Here is a 20191-nt window from a genome sequence, read left to right on the forward strand (position 1 = left end):
TCCATTCTTAACTCAGAGAAGGTGGCAGGGTTATCCAAGGACCATGAAACCATGTAAAAGTACACTGAACTCGGAGTGAGTGATCTCAGTCCGTCAGAGATTTACCGTGTGATCTTCGATACATTGCTAGCCCCTCCCTGCCTCAGTTGCCTCATTTGTAAAAGGGAAGGATGTCTGCCATACTTGACTCATGGGGCCACTGTGAGGAGTAAAGTATGTGAAATGGCTTGAAAACTCGAATGCAGTATACACCGGTGAGTGCTAACTCACGTAGGTGTTCCTTAGCCCTTTTCTGAAGGAAAGCAATGGCCTGGCACATCCCCCCAACATCCCACTTCTAAGTAAGGCCCATCACCACCATCCATCTGCCGTATATGAACCAAGTGGCCAACTGCCTTGGCATCAGGCATTGCCTGTGGCATTTTTAAAGAGCCATTCTGGAGCATTCACTCTGTGCCAAGCACTGGAAGTGTCACCCAGTTTAATCTTCTCAACTTTAGCAGCCAGACCATACTCGCATTTTGTAGATGAGGAAGATGACGCTTGGAGAGGTGAGCACGGCTGTCCAGGCCACAACACTGGTGAGGCCTGGTCACAGGGTCTGCACACAGGCCTGGCTACAAGCCCATGGTCTTACCCCCACCTCACCTGTGCAAAAACAGCTCAAGCAGGTAGTCATGTGAGGGGTAAAAGCAAGGTTCTGTGGAACTCTTACGGGTTCCCTGGAAGCAAAGTGCTGTTTAGCGACATGGTTCATGGATACTGAGTGTGTGTTATAGGGAGAGAGGTGAGGCTGCCCCCTCGCTCCTCGGCACCTCCACAACTCTATTTCTCCCTCTGCTGAGAACTTAACAGGCAATCCTAGGATAAACATCATGCTCTAATTTTACTTTTGCCCCTCTGTTTATGAAGTAGAGTTCCTATTGCTAACACAGGGGAGGGAACGTGTGGTTTCTGGGGAAATAGACGTTGCCAGGGCAACCCTGCAGGAAACACAGTTCTCCTTGAATGGAGCGGTGGTTCCGCAGATATGTGTTGGAGGCAAAATATCAGTGGTTTGTGTGGCCAACCCAGCCATGTACTTTACCACAGGAAGCCAGAGAAATGCCGGGAGAAATGCCTCCTGATGGCTGGCGGACTCCTCACTCATTCATGGGGGAAAAACTAATTTCACGGTGTTTCCAGCGGTGGCTATTCCTCTGAGATGTTACCTATTAACGAAGTTTGACCTTCCAAAAATGGTGACAAGCCGCATCTTGCCCACTCGATTTAAGTTCACGGAGGAGAGAATTTATTTTTGAATACCCATCTCCACCAAGTTTCCAAAGCACAGAGGGGCTCAGTAAGCAGGCTGAATACCATCTCTGTAGTCATGCTCTGGGCACTTAAACACGTGTACAGAAGAGCCTGGTTTTGCCACAGCAGAGCTCACCTCTTCTACCTGCGGAACCACCACAGAGTCACTGTTGTCACCTTAGGATAATAGGTTCCTATCCCTCAGCTGGCACTTGTCTTTACTGACAATGGCATCTGAGTGGACCCAAAGAGAACAGGAGACTGGCCTGAGAGGAAGCAAGACACTGAGCAGTGACCAGAGATAAAGAAAAGACTCTATGGGTAACATCTCTGACCCAAGATCCACCTCTAACTGGCTAGGTGAACTTGGTGCAAGTCACTTCCCTCCCTGACCTCAGGGCCCTGCTGCAAGATGGAGCAGTCAGATGTCACAGTACTCCTTAAGCCTCCTCCTAGTCCCAGCATTCTCTGCACAGTGCTTTGGACATGGTAAGTACACAGGAAATGTTTTCGAAGTCTAAAGACTATCTGGTTGACCTTAGCCTAAGGGTTTCCCTAACTGCCTTCTCCTTAGTGGTGTGTGTGTGTCTCAAGGTGAGTGTTGGGGGCTGGAGACCCAAGAGGAGAAAGGACTGAGACCTAAGTTCAGATGGATGGGCATGCAGCATATCTAAGAAGAAGAGGTAAGACATGGGGGATGAGAAGACATCAAGCCAATTGGAAGGGTGTAAATGCTGCCACAACACTTTCTAGAGAACAGAGTGGGTTGTGGGTCAAGATGGCGTTTGGCAAAAGGCGGCTTCTGATGAGCATTCTGGTGAGGCTGATCCATGGGGAAGGGAGAAGGATAAGGGAGGATGTACTGCAGTGACAAGTGCAAAGTGATGGCACAGTGCTTGGAACATGGGCCATGGAAGTGTCCCCTTCCCCAGCATGGCGGAAGTCAGATGTCACCACATCGTCACCACTGCCCACCAGGTACAGGAAGAAATGCAAAAAGAATGAGGCTCTTGGATTCCCAGCCCTGGATCTGCAACTCACTAGCTCTGCAGCCTCGAAGCAATACCGTGACCTCTCTGAGGCGCCTCCCTGATGCCCGTTTCCTCAAATGCAAAAACAAGCCTGATAATACTGCAACAACACCATCTATCTTGCAGCTGTCAGGAGGGTACCATCCAAAGATGTAAAGTGTGTGAAACTACTTTGTGAACAGACAAATATGTAACGTCCTGCCAAATAGCTGAATACTCATTACTATGAAAAATCAACAAACACGCAAATAAACACTTTGCTTTGACTGAAAGCAGGAAATCATCGTTTGTATGTTGTTGTGGTTCTGCCCTTGGAGACCTGGCTTAACCCCAAAGAAGTCTCTTGGCCGTTCTCACTGGGATGCTATTCACAAGAGGGGTTTTGCAAGGCTACACGTGGTTCCTCACTGCTCCGCTTACTGACCCAAGAGCATGTGCTTTTTCTTCCTGATGAATGAATCCATCCAGACTGTACATCTGGGCTGACAATTAACCAGTAATGCTGACTCTGGTGTACCTTTAAATGACTTGCCCTTGAGGTGACTCCAACTCATGGTGTCCCCATGTATAGAACCATGTTCCATAGGGTTTTCAATGGCTGGTTTTTGGGAAGTAGATCGCCAGGCCTTTCTTTTGAGGTACCTCTGGACGGACTCGAACCGCCAACCTTTTGGTTAGCAGCTGAGTGCATTAACTGTTTGCACCACCCAGGGACTCCAGTTTACTTTTAGATACAGTTCTATACTCTCCATTAGGTTTAAATAGCAGTGATAGCAAGAAACTCAAGAGCTCCTTCCTTTTCAGTGTAAGTTGCTGCTTTGTAGAGAACACAGAACAAGTATAATAAAGAAATAAAAAGCCAACCCAACCCTTCTATTCCACCATCAAAAAGATTTCACTCATCTTGAGAATTCATCTGCCCAACTCGCTCATTTTACAGATGAAGAAACCAAGGCCAGATAGGACAAGTGACTTGACCAAAACCACTCCCCCAGGACATGGTGGAGTCAGTTCCAAAGTCCATCTTTCTCCCCACTATGTAGCACTTCAGAGACCCACACATCATGTGTAAAATGCACTTTGCAGACTCAAACCTGAGCAGCAGTGCCATCTCTCTATAAATGCAGGTCAGAAAGTGGATCAGTGTGCCTCAGAAGTGGGCTCCAGCACAGAGGGCAGGTCCAAATCTCACCTGTAAATTTGCGCAAGGTGGTAACACGTGTGTGGGGATTTCATTCGCGGACCCTGGTGGCCCCAGGGGCTTGTTCTTGACCCGGAAGGCTGTGGTGGTGGTGGCAGTGGTGGTCTGTACTGGGAAGGCTGGCTGCCACACGGTCACATCGGAGCCATTGCCAAAGGCTTGAATTGCATTTTCTGCAGTAAAACAGGAGGAAATCCAATTTCAAAGTCAAGCAGCAAATGTAACAGACAGGATACACACAGCCAGAGACGTATACCAGAAATTCTGATTATGGTATTGGACTTCTCTTAATAAAACCCATCCATCCATTCATTCATCCTCCACTTGCTGAGGGCCAGTCACTGGGTCATACTCAAAAATCAATTCACTCATTAAACACTGAGCTGGACACTTAGCTATGCTCCAAATGCAGCAAATATTTATTGTGCTCCTATTTACGTGCCAGGTGTTGAGCGAGTTCCTTCCCCTGAAACCTCATCAGTCGAGCTCTTTGAAACTTAGCCTCAGCCCTGTTACTTGGGCTCATAATCATTATCCTGCCCTCCAAGAATATCCTCGTGCTCTGTCGAAACTGTATTAAAAGCAAACTAATTAGCGCTTTCTTTTAAAGTACAGCATCCCTAATTATGGGACTGAGACAACTCAGTAGCCTTTACCCTCTAATTTGGCAGGCAGTGATATAAAAAAGCCAAAAATGTGAACCACTGCAATAGAGTGCCTAATATGTGTCGAGGAGCCCTGGTGGCGCAGTGGTTAAGTGCTTGGCTGCTAACTGAAAGGTCAGCAGTTTGAACCTATCAGCCGCTCCATGGGAGAAAGATGTGGCAGTCTGCTTTCGTAAAGACCACAGCCTCGGAAACCCTTATGGGGCAGTTCTACTCCATCCTATAGGGTCACTATGAGTTGGAATTGGACTGGACGGCAATGGGTTAGTACATGTTGGGCACTGCTGGAAGTATAAATGCCTCTGGCTTCTTTAAAAGAAAAATCAACCCCAAACTTCATCAATATATGGTGCAAGTTTAAGCAAGATTATTTTTTCCCTTTCTGCTCGCAGACTTCCAAACAAAATCTGCATAATTAGGTAGGAGCAGCCCCGTGTAAATGAGAAGTTTAAAAGGTAGAACTTTAAAAGCTTATTACAATTTCATGGGATTAGGTTGTTTTTACTGCAAGAGTAAATTGGTTCTGTGTTGTTCCCCTCCCCCAAATGAATAAAAAACAGTTTTTAATCAGGTCTCCAGGGATTTGGCCTGGATTTAGGAATTTTTTCTTTCATATTCGTTGTATAAGAAATCAAACTCTTCCATGTGGGACCTGAATGTGCAAATTGCTAATATATGACTTTTAGCTGGCATTTTTCAATATGTAAGACAGAATAATTTAAGCCTAATCTTCCTCTTAGAAGTGACATTTGGTTCTAAAATTGTTATCCTTTAAGTTCTAGCAAATCGGAAGCTTGTTTTCTGAAACTTTACTTTTTTTTAGGCTGTGAGAAACAGCTCAAATTAATATAAATGCTTTTTATGCTCCTAGCCATGTTACGTGGCTTAACGGGTGGGTGGAAAGAAAACAAAGAGATAGAAGGGACCGGTTTCCTAATTAAATGAACCCAGAACAAAAAAACAGAAAACAAAAAACCCAAATCTCCTTTTTCTTGTTCAGACATGTAAATTCAAGAGATCCTTGCCATGTATTAAAACTACCTTTACTTTCCCGGAGTGTCTGCTTTGCCACTTTGGGAGTTCATTTGTTCATTCATTCATTCAAACGTCAACGAATATCTATGAAGTACTAGGCATTGCTCTGTGTGCTGAATGACAATGCCAGCAACAAAAGACAGAAGTGCTAACCTCATGGAGTCCACATTTGCGTTGGGAAGTCAAGTAAGTTAAACAGACGGTACACTGTTGTTGTTAGGTGTTGTCAAGTCGACTTCACCTCATAGCGACCCCATGGGAAAGAGCAGAACTGCCCCATAAGGTTTTCTAGGCTATAATGTTTACAGAAGATAGGCAAGTCTTTACCCCCACGAAACTGCTGAATGGGTTAGTACCATCAATCTTTTGGTTGGCAGCCGAGCGCTTAACTGTTGCGCCACCAGAGCTCCTTAGACAATACTTGGTTGTTGGGTGCCATCGAGTTGATTCCAACTAAAAGCAACCCCATGTGATAGAGCAGAACTGTCCCATAGCATTTTCTAGGCTGTAATCTTCACGGGAGCAGACAGCCAGGTCTTTCTCCCACAGAGCCGCTGGGTAAGTTCAAACTGCCAACCTTTCAGTTAGCAGCTGAGTGCCTGATGGTTGCACTACCAGGGCTCCTTAGACACTACATTAGGTGGTGAGAAGTGCCTTGGAGAAAAACAAAGTGAGGGTGGGCACAGAGTGCGGAGCAAGAATGGCGAATTGCAGTGAAGATGAAGCGGGCAGGGGAGGCCTCCTGGCGAAGGTGACATCTGAACAGGCTTGAGTGACAGGAACTGACATCTCACCTCCACCTCATCCTCCTCTCTTCTTTTCAGATCTCCCACGCACTTGGCTTAAAAATAACTGTTTCTTTCCCAATAACCAGAAGGAAACACAATTGGTTGAAGTCATGTTGATGATAGGGGAATTTGGGAGAGGTTTGGCTTCATCTGAAGGGAGTAGAAATTGGGTTACTGCATTTGGGCTGGAATCTAAAAATTCCAATTCCTCCTACCTCAGGGCCTTTTGCAAGAGACTGGATTTACAGCCCTATGTCTTTGGTATGCTATGCCCCTCCTAATGAAAGTATAAATGGAATGACTGTGAAAAATTCTGGCTGGCTTTGGCCCCTGTTGCAGACCAAATGCATTTATTTTTATTGAAAAGTCATTAGCAATAAGATACCAGACTATTCTCCCCTTCACCAAAATGTTATTAAGCAGGGACAACTTTAATTTCTCTGTGAGGAGAGGTTTGCAGCCAGTATCGGCAGAATCTTTTCTCACACTGACCTCTATTGTCAATGCTTTATCTTCATTAAAACTTGGATTCTGCCAGAAGTGTGCAGGATGTGAAAAAGAGGGGTGATATATATGTATATCTATATGTATGTTTATACAGTGAAACCTGTGAGAGCCAGAACTCGATGGGACTGCCTTGTTTTTCCGGGTCTCACAAGTTTTCCACCTTAGACAGGGTACAATCTTACCACTTTTCTATAGCTCTCTATTAATGGAAACTATCTGAGCTTTCCTTCTCTAACAGGTTTCTGCCTTACACATGTTCCGGCTTTTGCAGGTTTTACTGTATTCATGCTTATGTATATTTAAATCAAGACCAAACAAGAGGCCCAAGGTCCAATTCCTTGGTATACCCCAATGTCTTGGTGAGTGCCTCCACACTGGACACTAGTTTTGTGGGCTTGAACTTCACACTTAAAGTGTCCAAAAGCTTGCTTTATTTTTAAGATGACCAGAGCAATTGATTACAGTCCCATTCCCTCAAGCACCTAGTGAGCAAATGACTTAGATTTTTCTTTTCAACAAGGGAAATGATGAGAAGAACTTAGAATCAACACTTAAATGCTTTTCCATATGCATATGGTAGATTGTTAGCTAATTCTTTAAAAATCAGTCACCTTACAACGGAGCATCATGGGAAAACTGTCCTGGAGGACATGCTTTCGAAGGGGTGGCTAAATCGTCATTCCTAGAAACTTGGTCTACACCTCCCATCAGGAAGTCATAGTTGGCCCCTGATATCCAGGCATGTGTTCTTGTCCAACAGGCCCTTCAGTGGCAGGCATGGAACGAAACCCCTCAGGGTACAGGGTGCTGCAGTAGAAGGAGCTTGGGCTTTGGACTCTAACTCTGGCGTGCATGGTCTATCTGAATACCAGCCACTTACTTAGCTGTAGAGTATAGATGAGTATACCTACATCTCCTAGGATTCTTGTGCAGATCCCAGTAAATGATATAACATATATATTAAACTCCCTATGGAAGTGAATTTGAGTACATAGAAAGCACCCAATAAATGACAGCTGCTATACAACGTGAGTGCAGACACTGAAGTATCTCAGAGGGATCGTCACCTACAGCATGCCATCTTGGTGCTATAAGGGGACCTGACACAGGGCCTTTAGAATTTGTTTGATGAATATCCACTGTTTACACCCGTATATTTCTCTCCATCCCTTTCCCTTTGGAAACAATGTTTCCAAACTGCCAAAAGGACTCTGCAATAATAATTGATGCTGTTTCCAAGCCCTTCAGTGCTCATCACATCTCCCGAGATAACCGACATCCTGCATCTACTGGCTTATCCCACTCAAGAATTACTGCTCCTAACTCTGAGCCAACCCTGAACATCTAAAGGGGTATTAATGTTAACATTCTAATTTTTCTCAGAGAGTCCTTGGAGGCCTATCCCCATCTAATTTGTCTGAGCTTCTCACATTGTATATTCCTCCTAGGTTTTAAGAACCTTTGGAACAGACGTTCCTCTGACTGCCAAGATCAAAATTTGATCTGTGGGTAGAAGTGTTCATTCCCACATAATGTGCCCTCAGTTATCTGAATCTCTTGCTCTCTCAGGCCTTTGAGTTCACAGTCTTGGCAGCATCTAGTTCATCATTTGCTCTGTTCCCTGCTGCATTACCCAGTGTGGCTAAAAAGGGGCTGGAGTCACCATTCGTGCTCAGGAAAAAGGGACAGAGAGAGACCAACAGACAAAGCAGACACAAGAAACAAGAATGTCCAGCTTATGCTTGGAGAAGAAAGCTTTTCTTTTCCCCCCCTATTTTTTTAAAACCTCACTAAGGGAGCAACAGAGGAAGAAGGAGAGTCAGGAATAGGAGGAGGAAATGGAATGTGTGGCTAACTGTCTCCATGAACAACTACCTCCTTTGCCACGAGACTAGAACTGGATGGTGCCTGGCTACCATTACTGAACATTTTGATCAAAGATTCTATAGAAGAATCCTGATCAAAAGGGGGAAAATGCAGAATATAATTTCAAATTCTCATGGAATCCAGACTTTCTGGAGCCACAGAAGTTGGATGAACCCCTGAAAATACTGCCCTGAGATCTTTAAATCTTAAACCAAAAATATTCCCTGAAGTCTTCTGAAAATCAAACAATAGTTTAGCTTAACTAGTAAAGAATGTCTGCCTTGAGCATCATGCTCTTTTATGAACTATCTATATGAAATCAAATTGGCAACATCCACTTGAAAGCTTAGATAGGACACTTAGGGGGCAGTGAGTTTATGTTAATGGAGGGTGAGAACGGTTGTACAACTCAAAGAATATAACCAAGGTCACTAAACTGTACACGTAGAAATTGTTGAATTGGTATATTTTCTGCTGTGCATATTCTCAACAACAAAAAATAAGATAAATTAATAAAAAACAAAACAACACAAACAAACAAAACTCACTAAGACACGTGTTGTCCTTGAAGAAATTCAAAAATTTCATGCACTCTTCGAGGTCGTTCCCACTGTTGCTGCAGTCACACCACGGGGCCACGCTGAGGCTGCTGGAGTCGATGTAGTTAGGGGTCATGACGGTGCCTAAAAGAGTAAACACAAAGCATTCCTTCTCGTGGGTTGCCAGGGACTTTCCTGTAGCCTAAAAAGAAATAAATGCTCCTCTGACAGCAGATGCACCATGGATAATTACAAACACTGTGTTTGCCGAGTAGGAAATTATGTTAAGCAGTGCATTTTCTTGGCAATTTATCTTGAGCACATAAAACAGTTTATGCATTTACTTTAAAAATTATAACCAAACTCCTTGAGCTGCACTTAGGGTATTTTTTTTCCCTGCACAAATGGTATGGATGACACAGAGTAGGAGAGAATTAACTTAGAATGCATGAGTTGCCAAATCCCTTGCATTTTCTTGAAAATGTCATTAATCTTCATAAATAGATAGAAATGGTTTTACATATCTTAACAATCCTTTTAGGACTGTGAATTCACCTCCTTCAGAAGCAAATGGCTTCCTCAGAGTAACACAGGGAAGCGCAGAAGCTTTCCTTATGGGTTACCCCACATCCTGAATGTATATAATGAGGCTTCTGCTCACCAGGGTCTCAACTGATTTCAATGAAGTCTTCCAAGTTATGAAAGAACTGGGAACAAACAATGGAAATTGTCTAAGCCGATGGCTTCTACAGTATTGTCTGCCAATCCCCAGTAGTCCTCAAAGAAACACTGGGTGGTCCTTTCTGCCTGTGTCCTCCAGTGTTCATTGTTTTTTCTGATTAGTTCTATATTGGCACAAATAACAATGAATTTATCCTTAATACAAACCAAATGTCTTCTCCTGGGTGGCTCACCCTAGGAAATGCCAACAGATGCCAAGAAGTCTTCTGTTTTAAATGTTTTGTAGAAGAAGTAATAGGTGATCAGTGATCCACACGATATATTTGGTCCATAAACAGAAAAAGTATTTTGGTAAGCTCCTCTGGGTAAGGGCACGCTTATCTTCTTTGCCCTGCTTTCTGTACTGACTTGAACAAAATAATACCTCATTATAACTTGGGATGAGAACTGCATCCCACAGAACAGGGGGAACCCCTCACTTTAGTTGAGAAAGGTCTTCTAAGGAACAGGCACCCCGAACACAGACTGAGGAGGTTGAGGAGTATCTACTAAGCACCCACTGTATTCCTGGTACCATAGTGGAGCCCTGGCATATGGAAGAAGTAGGGACAAGTTGTGTCCTGAAAGAAGTTAGAATCCAATGACCCAGGAAGCAATGCTGAGGGAGAGATCCAGACCCAAGAGAGAAATTAATTTTTGTCTGTATAATGCATTGCCTCTGCCAGTTGTTCCCTTGATTTCTCATCCTCAGGCATGTAAAGGTTTGCCCAGCCTAGGAATGACATAGAAATGTCTGGCAGGAGCAGGCATGGTCACTCACGGAGGAGTTCAGTGAGTGTGTACACCAGGAAGGACACAGATGAAAGTGTTCTCAGTGATGGTGTCTGCAAAGTGGGGTTGGAGATCCTTCACATTTTCTCCTTCACTCTCCTCTTCTGTAATTTTTTTTTAAAAAAAAATTTTTACAATGAGCATGCCTTAATTACTTTCATAATTAGAATGGAATATGAAGTGCTATTTCTTAAACCTGTAATTCCATAGTTGATAAGTAATCCCTAATACACTAATTTATTTCAGAAACGGAATGAGTAAATGCAAATTTTGAGCACTGACTTAAGGAAGATACATTCATTGGAAATATCAATAAAAGTGGCAAATAACTGGTGAAAGGCATTATTCAGGAGAACACGGGTATCATTTCAAGAAAGTTGGAGCAACAAGAGTACCAGTCACTTACAATATCCCTGCATTAAATACTACTGGTTTTTTTTTTTTTAATGGCTCTTGCTAAAGAAACTCTGGTAAGAAAGAATTTAGTCTGTACTGTCATTCTTTTCTTTCCTTCTTCTTCATGTTTTATTGCATTTGTTTAACTTCCAGGACAGGGTCAAATTACAAACAACGTGGCATCATTGTGATCTCTCTCTTTTTTTAACTCCCCATTCTCCCTCACTCCCTCTAATCTTTTATCTCAATGAATTTACCTATTCCAGATATTTCATGTAAGTGGTGTCATACAACATTTGTCCTTCTGTGTTTGCCTTATTTCACTTAACATAATGTTTTCAAGGTTCATCCACATGGTGGCGTGTATCAGAATTTCACTTCTCTTTATACCTAGATAACACTCCATTGTATATGTATACCACGTTCTGTTTATCCGTTCATCTGTTGATGGGCGTTTGGGCTGTTTCCACCTTTTAGCTATTGTAAATAGTGCTACTGTAAACACTGGAACAATTCGGAAAAGGAGGGTGAGAATGGTTGCACAACTTGAAGAATGTAACCAAGGTCACTGAATTGTACATGCAGAAATCGTTGAATTGGTGTATATCACTCCTGGTGGGAAGTTCTTCCTGCCTGGTGACTTGTGGGAAACTGACATAGACACCTGGTAGGGACACACACCCTGGCAGAGCCATCCTGCTCCTGACAACCGTGATTTCCCTCACCCCTACATAGCCTTCACCTCCTGATCCTTCTCAAGTGCCACCAGTGACAGAGCCTGGCCACCAGAGACATCTGCCTTTTCCCCTGCCTGCTCCGTTTATCTGTGGGCACAGGTTTGCCTCACTCTAGTCCTCTTCCGACTCCCCAGTGCCTTGTCTAATTACACTGCTCTCCTGAGCATTCAGAACTCTGTTCTTCTAAAGCCTCAGGTCTTAAAAGAAAGAAAATACCGTTTCTGCTATATCTGTTTTCAGGGGAAAAAATTTAGCCTAAATCACTCCCTGTATACCAATATCAATAGAGGGAAAGACCCTGGTATTTAGGGTTTTTATTTCCAAAGAGCCCACTTCTGGAAAAGAGTGGTTTTGACTTTCCCAGACTGAGGCACTTCCAAGTTCCCTTTCTCCAAAGTTCCCTAACTCAATTAACTTTGTATGACTTGCTCTCTTCTTCCATAACCGCTCTTTTTTGCCGACTTCTGTTCTTCGCAGGTCAGTTCTCCAACTGAGCCTCTTCACACATCTCCATACTCGCCGTCTTCCTGCTCTTTAACAATCCCAGCTTCCTGCCTTTGGCTGCACACATCCATTATCCTCTGCTTCTCACAGATGTGTCCTAAAGGGCCTCACATCAAAACCCCGGCACGGACGGTTACTGGGGGATTTTTGATTTTACAGACATCGGCTGGCAATGATGGCGCGTCCATGAGTATTTGTAAATCAGATTTGCTCCCATCTCCACTTCACCCCATCTTACCAATAAGCCCCGAGTAGGCAAGGAGGCAGTCAGCGTAGTTTTCCTTCAGACAGCTGCTGACAGACCTTGACTCCGGCTGGCAGTTGGTAAAAAAATCTGCAAGGCGAGACCTGCAATATGAAGAAAGGGGAAAAATGTGTTTTAAAGCCTTATAAGCCATCATTTTTCTTTACTCCTTTGTTCAAATGTCTTTTTCCACACACACACATAAATACACACACACGCACACACAGACACACTATATATAGAAAAATGCAAAACACTAAAATATTAGCATTCTTTCATATACAACCCCCCAGCATCCTCCACACCCCGTAGCCCCCATCAACCTATGTGTGTCTGCTTATTTGGAGAGACGTCTTCAGGGCCTATAACTGGGGAAATATTGATGCTTTGAAGTTTCCATTCAATATTTATTTCTGACTAGACTTATTTGCATCTTTAGGAAATATGCTTCTCAACACACTCACCGGAGATCCACGCTGGGAAAATATTTACTTTCTACAGAAACATGTCCCTGGCATCAAAATAGCTTCCTATAGCCCATCTGCTCCCGTAATTCCTACTGGCTTTAGAAATACGTGTATCTGTCTTGTAAGTCTTCTCTCATCCACTAGCCCAGGGAGCCGTAATTTATTCCAGTCAAGGGACACCAAGGAGCTTGCCTTTCTAGAACTGAAGGGAGAGGCAGGAGGGACAGGAGATGCTTGTTCTGGGAGAGGTGACACCCATCTTTGATGGGGTGTGATGGGCCTGTGATTGCAGGCGGCACCTAGAGAGTCTATGATCAAAGGATCAATGTCTGTCTGCAATTTGGGAACCCTCCAGAGGCCAGCGCAGTCCAACTGGAGGTTCTGGGTTGTGGGGAAATTGCCTCTAGTTGCCATCGACTCAACTCTGACTCATGGCGACCTCACGTGTGTCAGAGTAGAACTGTGCACCGAAGGGTTTTCAATGACTGATTCACTGGAAGTAGATCACTAGGGCTTTCTTCTGAGGTGCCTCTGGGTGGACTCGAACCTCCAACCTTTTGGTTAGCAGCCAGGTATGTTAACTGTCTGCACCACCCAGAGACTCCGGGGAGGTTGCAGAAACCCAGGCATGGAGAGATGCCAAAAATATGCAGGTCTGAGGAGGAAGAGGGCTCTTTGTGGCCAACTGGCTGTTTTTAACTCTGAAGAGGTTATTGTTGGAGAAATCCTGAACGACAGTTGGGCCCTCTCTGAGGTCATCTCAGCAGACAACAGCTCTGATTCTGTGTGAAGAGCACAATGGACTTCAAGAGAATTTAAATTATGTGCCAATTACAGGAGACAATGGGAGGTTGTCCCAGCTGTCTTCTGTCTTCAGCTCCCTGAGTTGGCAGCCGATATACTCAGTGCTGTTTTTACTTCTTTCCACCCAAGAACTGTCTTTACTTAGTGCACTGCATGATATAAACAGCCTGGTCTGGTGGAGGATCATAAAGCTTTGCGAATGATGTACCCGAAGCACGTTATACACCCCATTAGGACAATGTTAACATGAAGGGGGATTAAAGGACCTGATGAAATTATCTCAGTCACGGTACCCTGCAAAGGCGGTGTGGTGTTCGCGTGGGGTGGGCTACCTCCTTGAACCCTCATAAACAAGGCTTGCCAGAGCTGCCCTTTTCTGTGCCCATCTGGCGCACTTGTGTTCTGCGTGTCTGGTGCATCCCAGTGAGTCTCTGGGGCAGGTGGCGGAGGGCTGCTTGATTTTCCTTGCACAGCACCTGACACTCCTCAGAGAGGCCCTTTACAACGCTCCCTAGCAGGGCCATGTGCTGAAGCTAAGTACCTTGGCCAAATCCTCCAGCTGAGGCTTGTGTGTGCTCATGTATGTGCGCCTGGATCCCACCCCAGCCCGCGCCGCACTGGTGTTTTCTGACTCTAATTGCACACACTGAAGGGTATAAAACCTAGCCATTTTCTGTAGCCTGCTTAAAGGATTTATTTTTCAGAGGCAATCCCAAAAGGTGGTTCAGGCTTACTCAACTGGCTCCAGTCACATCCAGCTTGGGCTGTGTGCTAATTTCAGAAGAATTTTTATGGTCCTGAAAGTTAACGACCTAGTAGTACTGGGCTTCTAACTTCACAAAGGCCAACTATGGTTCAGACAGCTGGGGTCCTGGTTCCACACACAAGCTGGCCGCTGAACAGCTCTCTGACCTGGAAGCCCTGCACTCCCAGCCCCGCCCCCCAGAGACGGTGGAAGGTCGCTCTGTCTCCGTGTCCCCTGTTTCTCATAGTCTCTTGAGCAGACTATTAATGGAACAACACCGTGACATGGATTACTGTCTTTCAGCGTGAGGCTAACGCCACCAGACTCATTTTGCTTAACAACCTCAGAATTGACTCACAATTGGACTCTGGAATGAAAGGCTAATTGAGTCAGTCTGCTGCAGAGAGCATAGCCCTGATTGGGAGGATAAAACTAACGATACAGCTCAGAGCAGAACCCTGGACAGGAGGCCTTTTGAGAGAAGATCGTCGGCACAGATCCTGGCCCTAAGATGAACGCAGCCAGTGGATGGGAAGAGAGTTTCCAAATAATACTGTGCATACACAGCGATGCTAAAGCACTAACATTTCCATGGCTCTTACACATTTGACCCCCTTCTCCCTGACATTTATACCTGGAAACAGAATGACAATATTACAGCATTCCCATTTTATAGACGGAAAAACTGGAGTAAGAAGATGTTTATACAGTGGTGTGTTTGAGCTAGGTCACTGGTAAATTTTCAGGAATTTTGAGAGTTGGTTAAAAATTGCAGCAGCAGCTTGAAACTGGCCATGGTAAGAGCAGTCCCTGGGTGGTACAAGTGGTTAGGTGCTCAGCTGCTAACTGAAAGACTTGGAAGAAAGGCCTGGCAATCTACTTTGAAAAGGTCACAGCCATTGAAAACTCTATGGAGCACAGTTCTACTCTGATACCTACTGGGTTGCCATGAATCAAAGTCAACTCAATGACAGCTGGTTTGGTTTCAGAGTATTTAAACCATGAAAATCAGCAAAAACTACAAATCAGGGCTTTGTGTAGTTCTTGGAGAAGCAGTTGTTAACATTTACCAGCAGAGTCTTGTTTAAGAACAGGAAAATGCAGCCAATCCCACTGATGAAGAATGTGTCATGGCCCCAGAGTCCAGTCCCAGCCCCTCTGGGACAACCTTTCCGTCATCGATCACCCTTGTGCTAAATGAAATAGTATAGTACCAACTAACATCCAGGCTTCAATCCTTTCGAAAGGAAGAAAATAATCTCCCCCCACCCAAAGATTCTTCCTGGATCTCATCTTCTCTTGCAATCACAAGCCTCTAAAATCTTAAAGTAATGTGTGCAGCTAGTTACATGTATGGACAAAGCAGCTAAATTCTAGTTCATTCCATTGGCTGAATGATGTGCCAAGAGGTTGTGATATAACAACGAATAAGACCTTGTCCTTGAACTTAAGTAACCTACAGCCTAGAAGGAGAGACAAACAAGTAAACTGATTATAATAACACAGTGGCTAATTGATAAAAGGTAAGAAAGGTTGCTAATAATAACAATACCTAACATTAATCAAGGATTTAGTATATGTCAGGTATGTTTTTAAGCACTTTGTATTTTTTTCCTGACAATTCTAATGAGGTAGGTGCTATTATTACCCTAATTTTACAGATGGAGAAACCAAGGCTTAGTAAGGTTAAAAAACAAAACCAGTTGCCATCGAGTCGATTCCAACTCATGGTGACCCTACATGTGTCAGAGTAGAAGTGTGCTCTGTAAGATTTTCAGTGTCTGACTTTTTGGAAGTAGATCACCAGGCCTTTCTTCTGAGGAGTCTCTGAGTGGACACAAACCACTACCCTTTTGCTTAGTAGTGAGTGCATTAAGCATTTGCACCACTCAGGGACTCACCATGAGGTTAGATCAGAGTAAAATAGTGAGCAAAATAGTGAGTAGTAGAAGCAGGATTTAATTTAAAGCCACACATTCTAACCCCACAACTTAAGCTTTTAACCTCAATGCTACTAGCTATAGGAGCTAGCTTCAAGAGAGGCTGTGATTTGGGAGCTGATACTTGAAGGATGAGTAGAATTCGTCAGATAAAGATAAGGGAGAGGATTCTGGGCAGAAGGAAACAACATATAATAAAATAACCATGCTCATAACAATTTATGGAGTGTTTGTTTGTGCCAGGCACTGATTTAAGTTCTTCACGAGTATTTACACATCCAATCCTCAAGACAACTTTACTAGGCGATACTTATAGCCCAATTTTACAGATGGAGAAACTGAGGCACACAGAGGCTAAGTCACTCTCTCCAGGTTGTAGAGTTCCTTGAAGCTGGATTGTGACCCCATTCAATAAGACTCCAGAGCCACAGATCATTCTTATCCACTACACTTAACACATGCATCATCCAGAAATTTTCTAGCATTCACTCAGGGTGGCCAGGCCACAGAATGAAAATGGAGAGTGATGGGAGGTGAAGCTGGAGAGGTCAGGAAAGGTCTGATTATGAGAAGCCTTGAATCAGAGCTGGGAGTTCGGATTTTATCCTGAAAGCAATGTGAGCCACTGAAGGATTTTAATCGAAGCAACTTGATCCAACTTGCATACTAGGAAGACTCTTCTGTCTCTCATTTGTTTAGCGAAGATTTGCTGAACACCTACTCTGTGCCCTAACTGTTCCAGCAGCAATGGGGAGAGGCTCTAAAGAGGGAAGGAAGCTGGCCAAAGTGAAGAGGGATGGTTACCAAGGAGACTGCAGTGGTGAAGCAAGAGGAAGTGCAGAAGGCTGGAGGGGGGGAAGGAGGAGTATCTCTAGAATGGGTATCTCTAGAATGGATTTGGCAGAAAAGAAGCAGCTGAATCAGAACTGGGACAACTCAGCTGACAGGGTGGCCGTGGTGTCATGGTGGGAAACATGGGAGGACAGGTTGGCAAGGAAGACGGTGAGAGCAGCAGTGGCTGTACTGCCTTCATGATACTCACGGGGAGCCAACAGTCCAGTAGGCTGTTAGCCCTCTGGATGCTTCATCTGTCCAGTCACCAACTGCTGCCTGAGCACCTCCTGTATGTGGGGCGGAGGGAAGAGGGGGCATGCCCTACCCCGGCAGAGCCCCACATGCACCCTCTTTACCCCGGAGAGTTATGCATCCCATCATATGTTTCAATGGCTTCCCAGCCGGGCTGCAATGATCCAAACAAGGAACCTTAACCATCTATCATGGGATTAACAAGGAAACCCCACAACTGGATTTCTTCAGCAGACATGAAATGTCCATGACTACAGTAGTGATGAACTCTGATCGTTCTTCTCTGAGAAAAAAAAGGAAATGAATAAGCACTGATGTAGAAATATATCTCCCTCAGAAAGAGAAAAGCTTCCCCCTTTAAAAAGGAGGAAAACGCAGGCAAATGCCAAGTTGGCCTTAGGAAATCAGCTGAAGAGAAAACAGTGGTTTATGCAGAAAATATCACATTAAAGTAAGCACACTGCTAACTGGAAATAGAAAAATGATTATAATGATAAAATCTAGGGAAATCTTCTCAAATGGCAGATGGTCTTTTGACAGTAGGGAAAAATCATTTACCTACTTTTTCTGTAACAGTTTTTGGAAAATAGTGTTATGATAAACAGGTAAAAAAACAAAACAAAACAAAACATACCAGTAATGCCCAGTTTAAGTCATCCTGGATTTCATAACCTTCTGAAGGTTTTTCCAGGACAAATCCCACTTGGACACAAGCCATGCGGTTGGTGGAATTGAGCCCTGGACTAAGAATGGTGAGGGCTTGACTGAGATTCAGGTTCTGACACTAATTACCCAGAGTTCCTGAGTATGTTGCTATCGGATTTCCCATCCTCTTTCCCACACCTCCACATCAGAAATCTAATCTACAGGACACTTGGAACTACTTGGAACAAAAATTCACTTGTTTTCAAAGCACTGTTATTACTATTATTATCCATGATCCCATTCTGCCATACGCATGATTTTGGTGTCAAAGAATTTGGTTTCCTTTGAGTCTAGAGAACAAGGTTTTTCTAGTGTATCCCTCATCTCACAGACAAGAAAAGCGAGAGCCAAAGAGGTCAAAAGATACATGGTGGGTGGCAGCAGATGGCATTCAGTGGAAGAATTGCCAACCACCTGTAACAGCCTTGGAGACAAGTCGGGAGGGTGTTTGCCTTTAGTTTCCCTGGGGTTTGATTTAAGTCATCATAATCACTCTCCCCTCCCACCACCGGACCAGCTTGTTCTTCAGAACCTCCTTCCTAAAGTTTCACTGATTTTGTACATGCCCTGAGCTCCAGGGGGAACAGAAGATGCAGGATGGGACTCTGCACAACAGGGTGGGGGTCTGTGAATAAATCGGATAGATAGATAGACCGACCAATTGGTCGATTGATCGATTGGTAGACAGATGGATAGCTGCCACTGAGTTGACTCCAGTTCATGGTAACCTTACGTACAACAGAAGAAAATGGTGCCTGTCCCTGCTCCCTCCTCATGATCACTGGCATGTTCAAGTCCATTGTTGTGGCTATTGTGCCAGTCCACCTCACTGAAAGTCTCTGTCACACTCATGGCCCTCTACTTCACCGAATACAATGTCCCCCTCCAGCGATTGGTTTTTCCCAATGACATGGCCAAAGCAAGCAAGTCAATGTTCTGTTGTGATCCATAAGGTTTTCCTTGGCTAATTTCAGAAGCAGATCACCAGGCCTTTCTTCCAATCTGTCTTAGTTTGGAAGCTCCACTGAAACCTATCCACCATGGGTGTCCCTGCTCGTGTTTGAAATATTGGTGGCATAGCTTCCAGCATCATAGTAACATGCAAGCCACCACAGTATGACAAACTGACAGACTGGGTGGTAGCAATAAATTCTGGATCCCACCACTACCCTTACAGACTTGGCTACTCAGTAGAAACTCAGAACCTTGGAGCAGGATCCCTTTATTAGTCTGCTTGTGTAAGACATCACCAGAGTTTTTCTGAACCCAACGTGAACAAAAGGGCTTCAAAGTCTTAGTTTACAGTTCAAGTCATTTAGTTTCTGAATGGGTCGGTTGGACGGAACAAAGTAGGATAGGTAAGAGCAAGCATGGGTTTGGGAGGGACACACACCTGGTTTGTAATCCCAGCTCCACCTCTTATGCTTTTACACCTTAGAAAGTTATTTAACTTCTCCATCCTTAAGTTTCTCCACTTGGGAAAAAGGCCAGTGCTACCCATAGTTGCTTTAAGTGGTTGCTTTGAGCCCTGGTAGCACAGTGGTTAAGAGCTCGGCTACTAACCAAAAGGCTGGCAGTTCGAATCCACCAGCTGCTTCTTGGAAACCCTATGGGGCTGATCTACCCTCTCCTGTAGGGTCGCTATGAGTCAGAATCGACTCCATAGCAATGGGCTTGGTTTTTTGGCTTGAGATTTTAATGACAACTATATAAAATACCTACTCAGAACCCAGAATATCCCAGTTGCCCAATAAATTTTTACCTCCCATCCCTTCATCTTTTCTCCCCAAATTCCTGGCTCATTCTAACGTTAAGCCCTCGCAGCAAAAACACACAGGGAAACATACCTTATTCTGTCTCCTGGCCCTTACATTACATGCTCATAACGGCCTACATATGCGTAATTGAAGGCAGCAACTTTGACCAAAATAAATTTGGTAAGTCCAAAGCCAGGAACTCTGAGGTGTTACTTAAAACCTCTCAGTCATATGAGCTCATAGGCATTTTAAGAAAAGCTCTTTTTCCCCAGGGGCTTAAAAGAGAAGACAGATTTTAGAAATGACTAAATATCAGCAGGTTTGTTAATACTGCCAATCTCTTGTGCAGAATAAAAACAATTTGAA

At 44.2% G+C, this 20191-nt stretch overlaps 1 protein-coding gene across 2 annotated transcripts in view; it reads right to left on the reverse strand.

Moving 5' to 3' along the window:
* The window catches only part of GFRA1 (GDNF family receptor alpha 1), a 236893-nt gene that overhangs the window by 28361 nt on the left and 188341 nt on the right, over positions 1–20191 (reverse strand). For both annotated transcript variants that reach the window (XM_004374870.2, XM_004374871.2), the window contains 3 exons: positions 12316–12425; positions 8938–9072; positions 3520–3701 (listed from right to left, as the gene is read on the reverse strand). In XM_004374870.2, coding sequence (XP_004374927.1) covers positions 3520–3701; positions 8938–9072; positions 12316–12425 — 427 coding nt within the window. The remainder of the gene's footprint in view (positions 1–3519; positions 3702–8937; positions 9073–12315; positions 12426–20191) is intronic.

The sequence above is a fragment of the Trichechus manatus genome, unplaced genomic scaffold (assembly GCF_000243295.1).
Source record: "Trichechus manatus latirostris isolate Lorelei unplaced genomic scaffold, TriManLat1.0 scaffold00031, whole genome shotgun sequence".
Classification (NCBI taxonomy): Eukaryota; Metazoa; Chordata; class Mammalia; order Sirenia; family Trichechidae; genus Trichechus; species Trichechus manatus.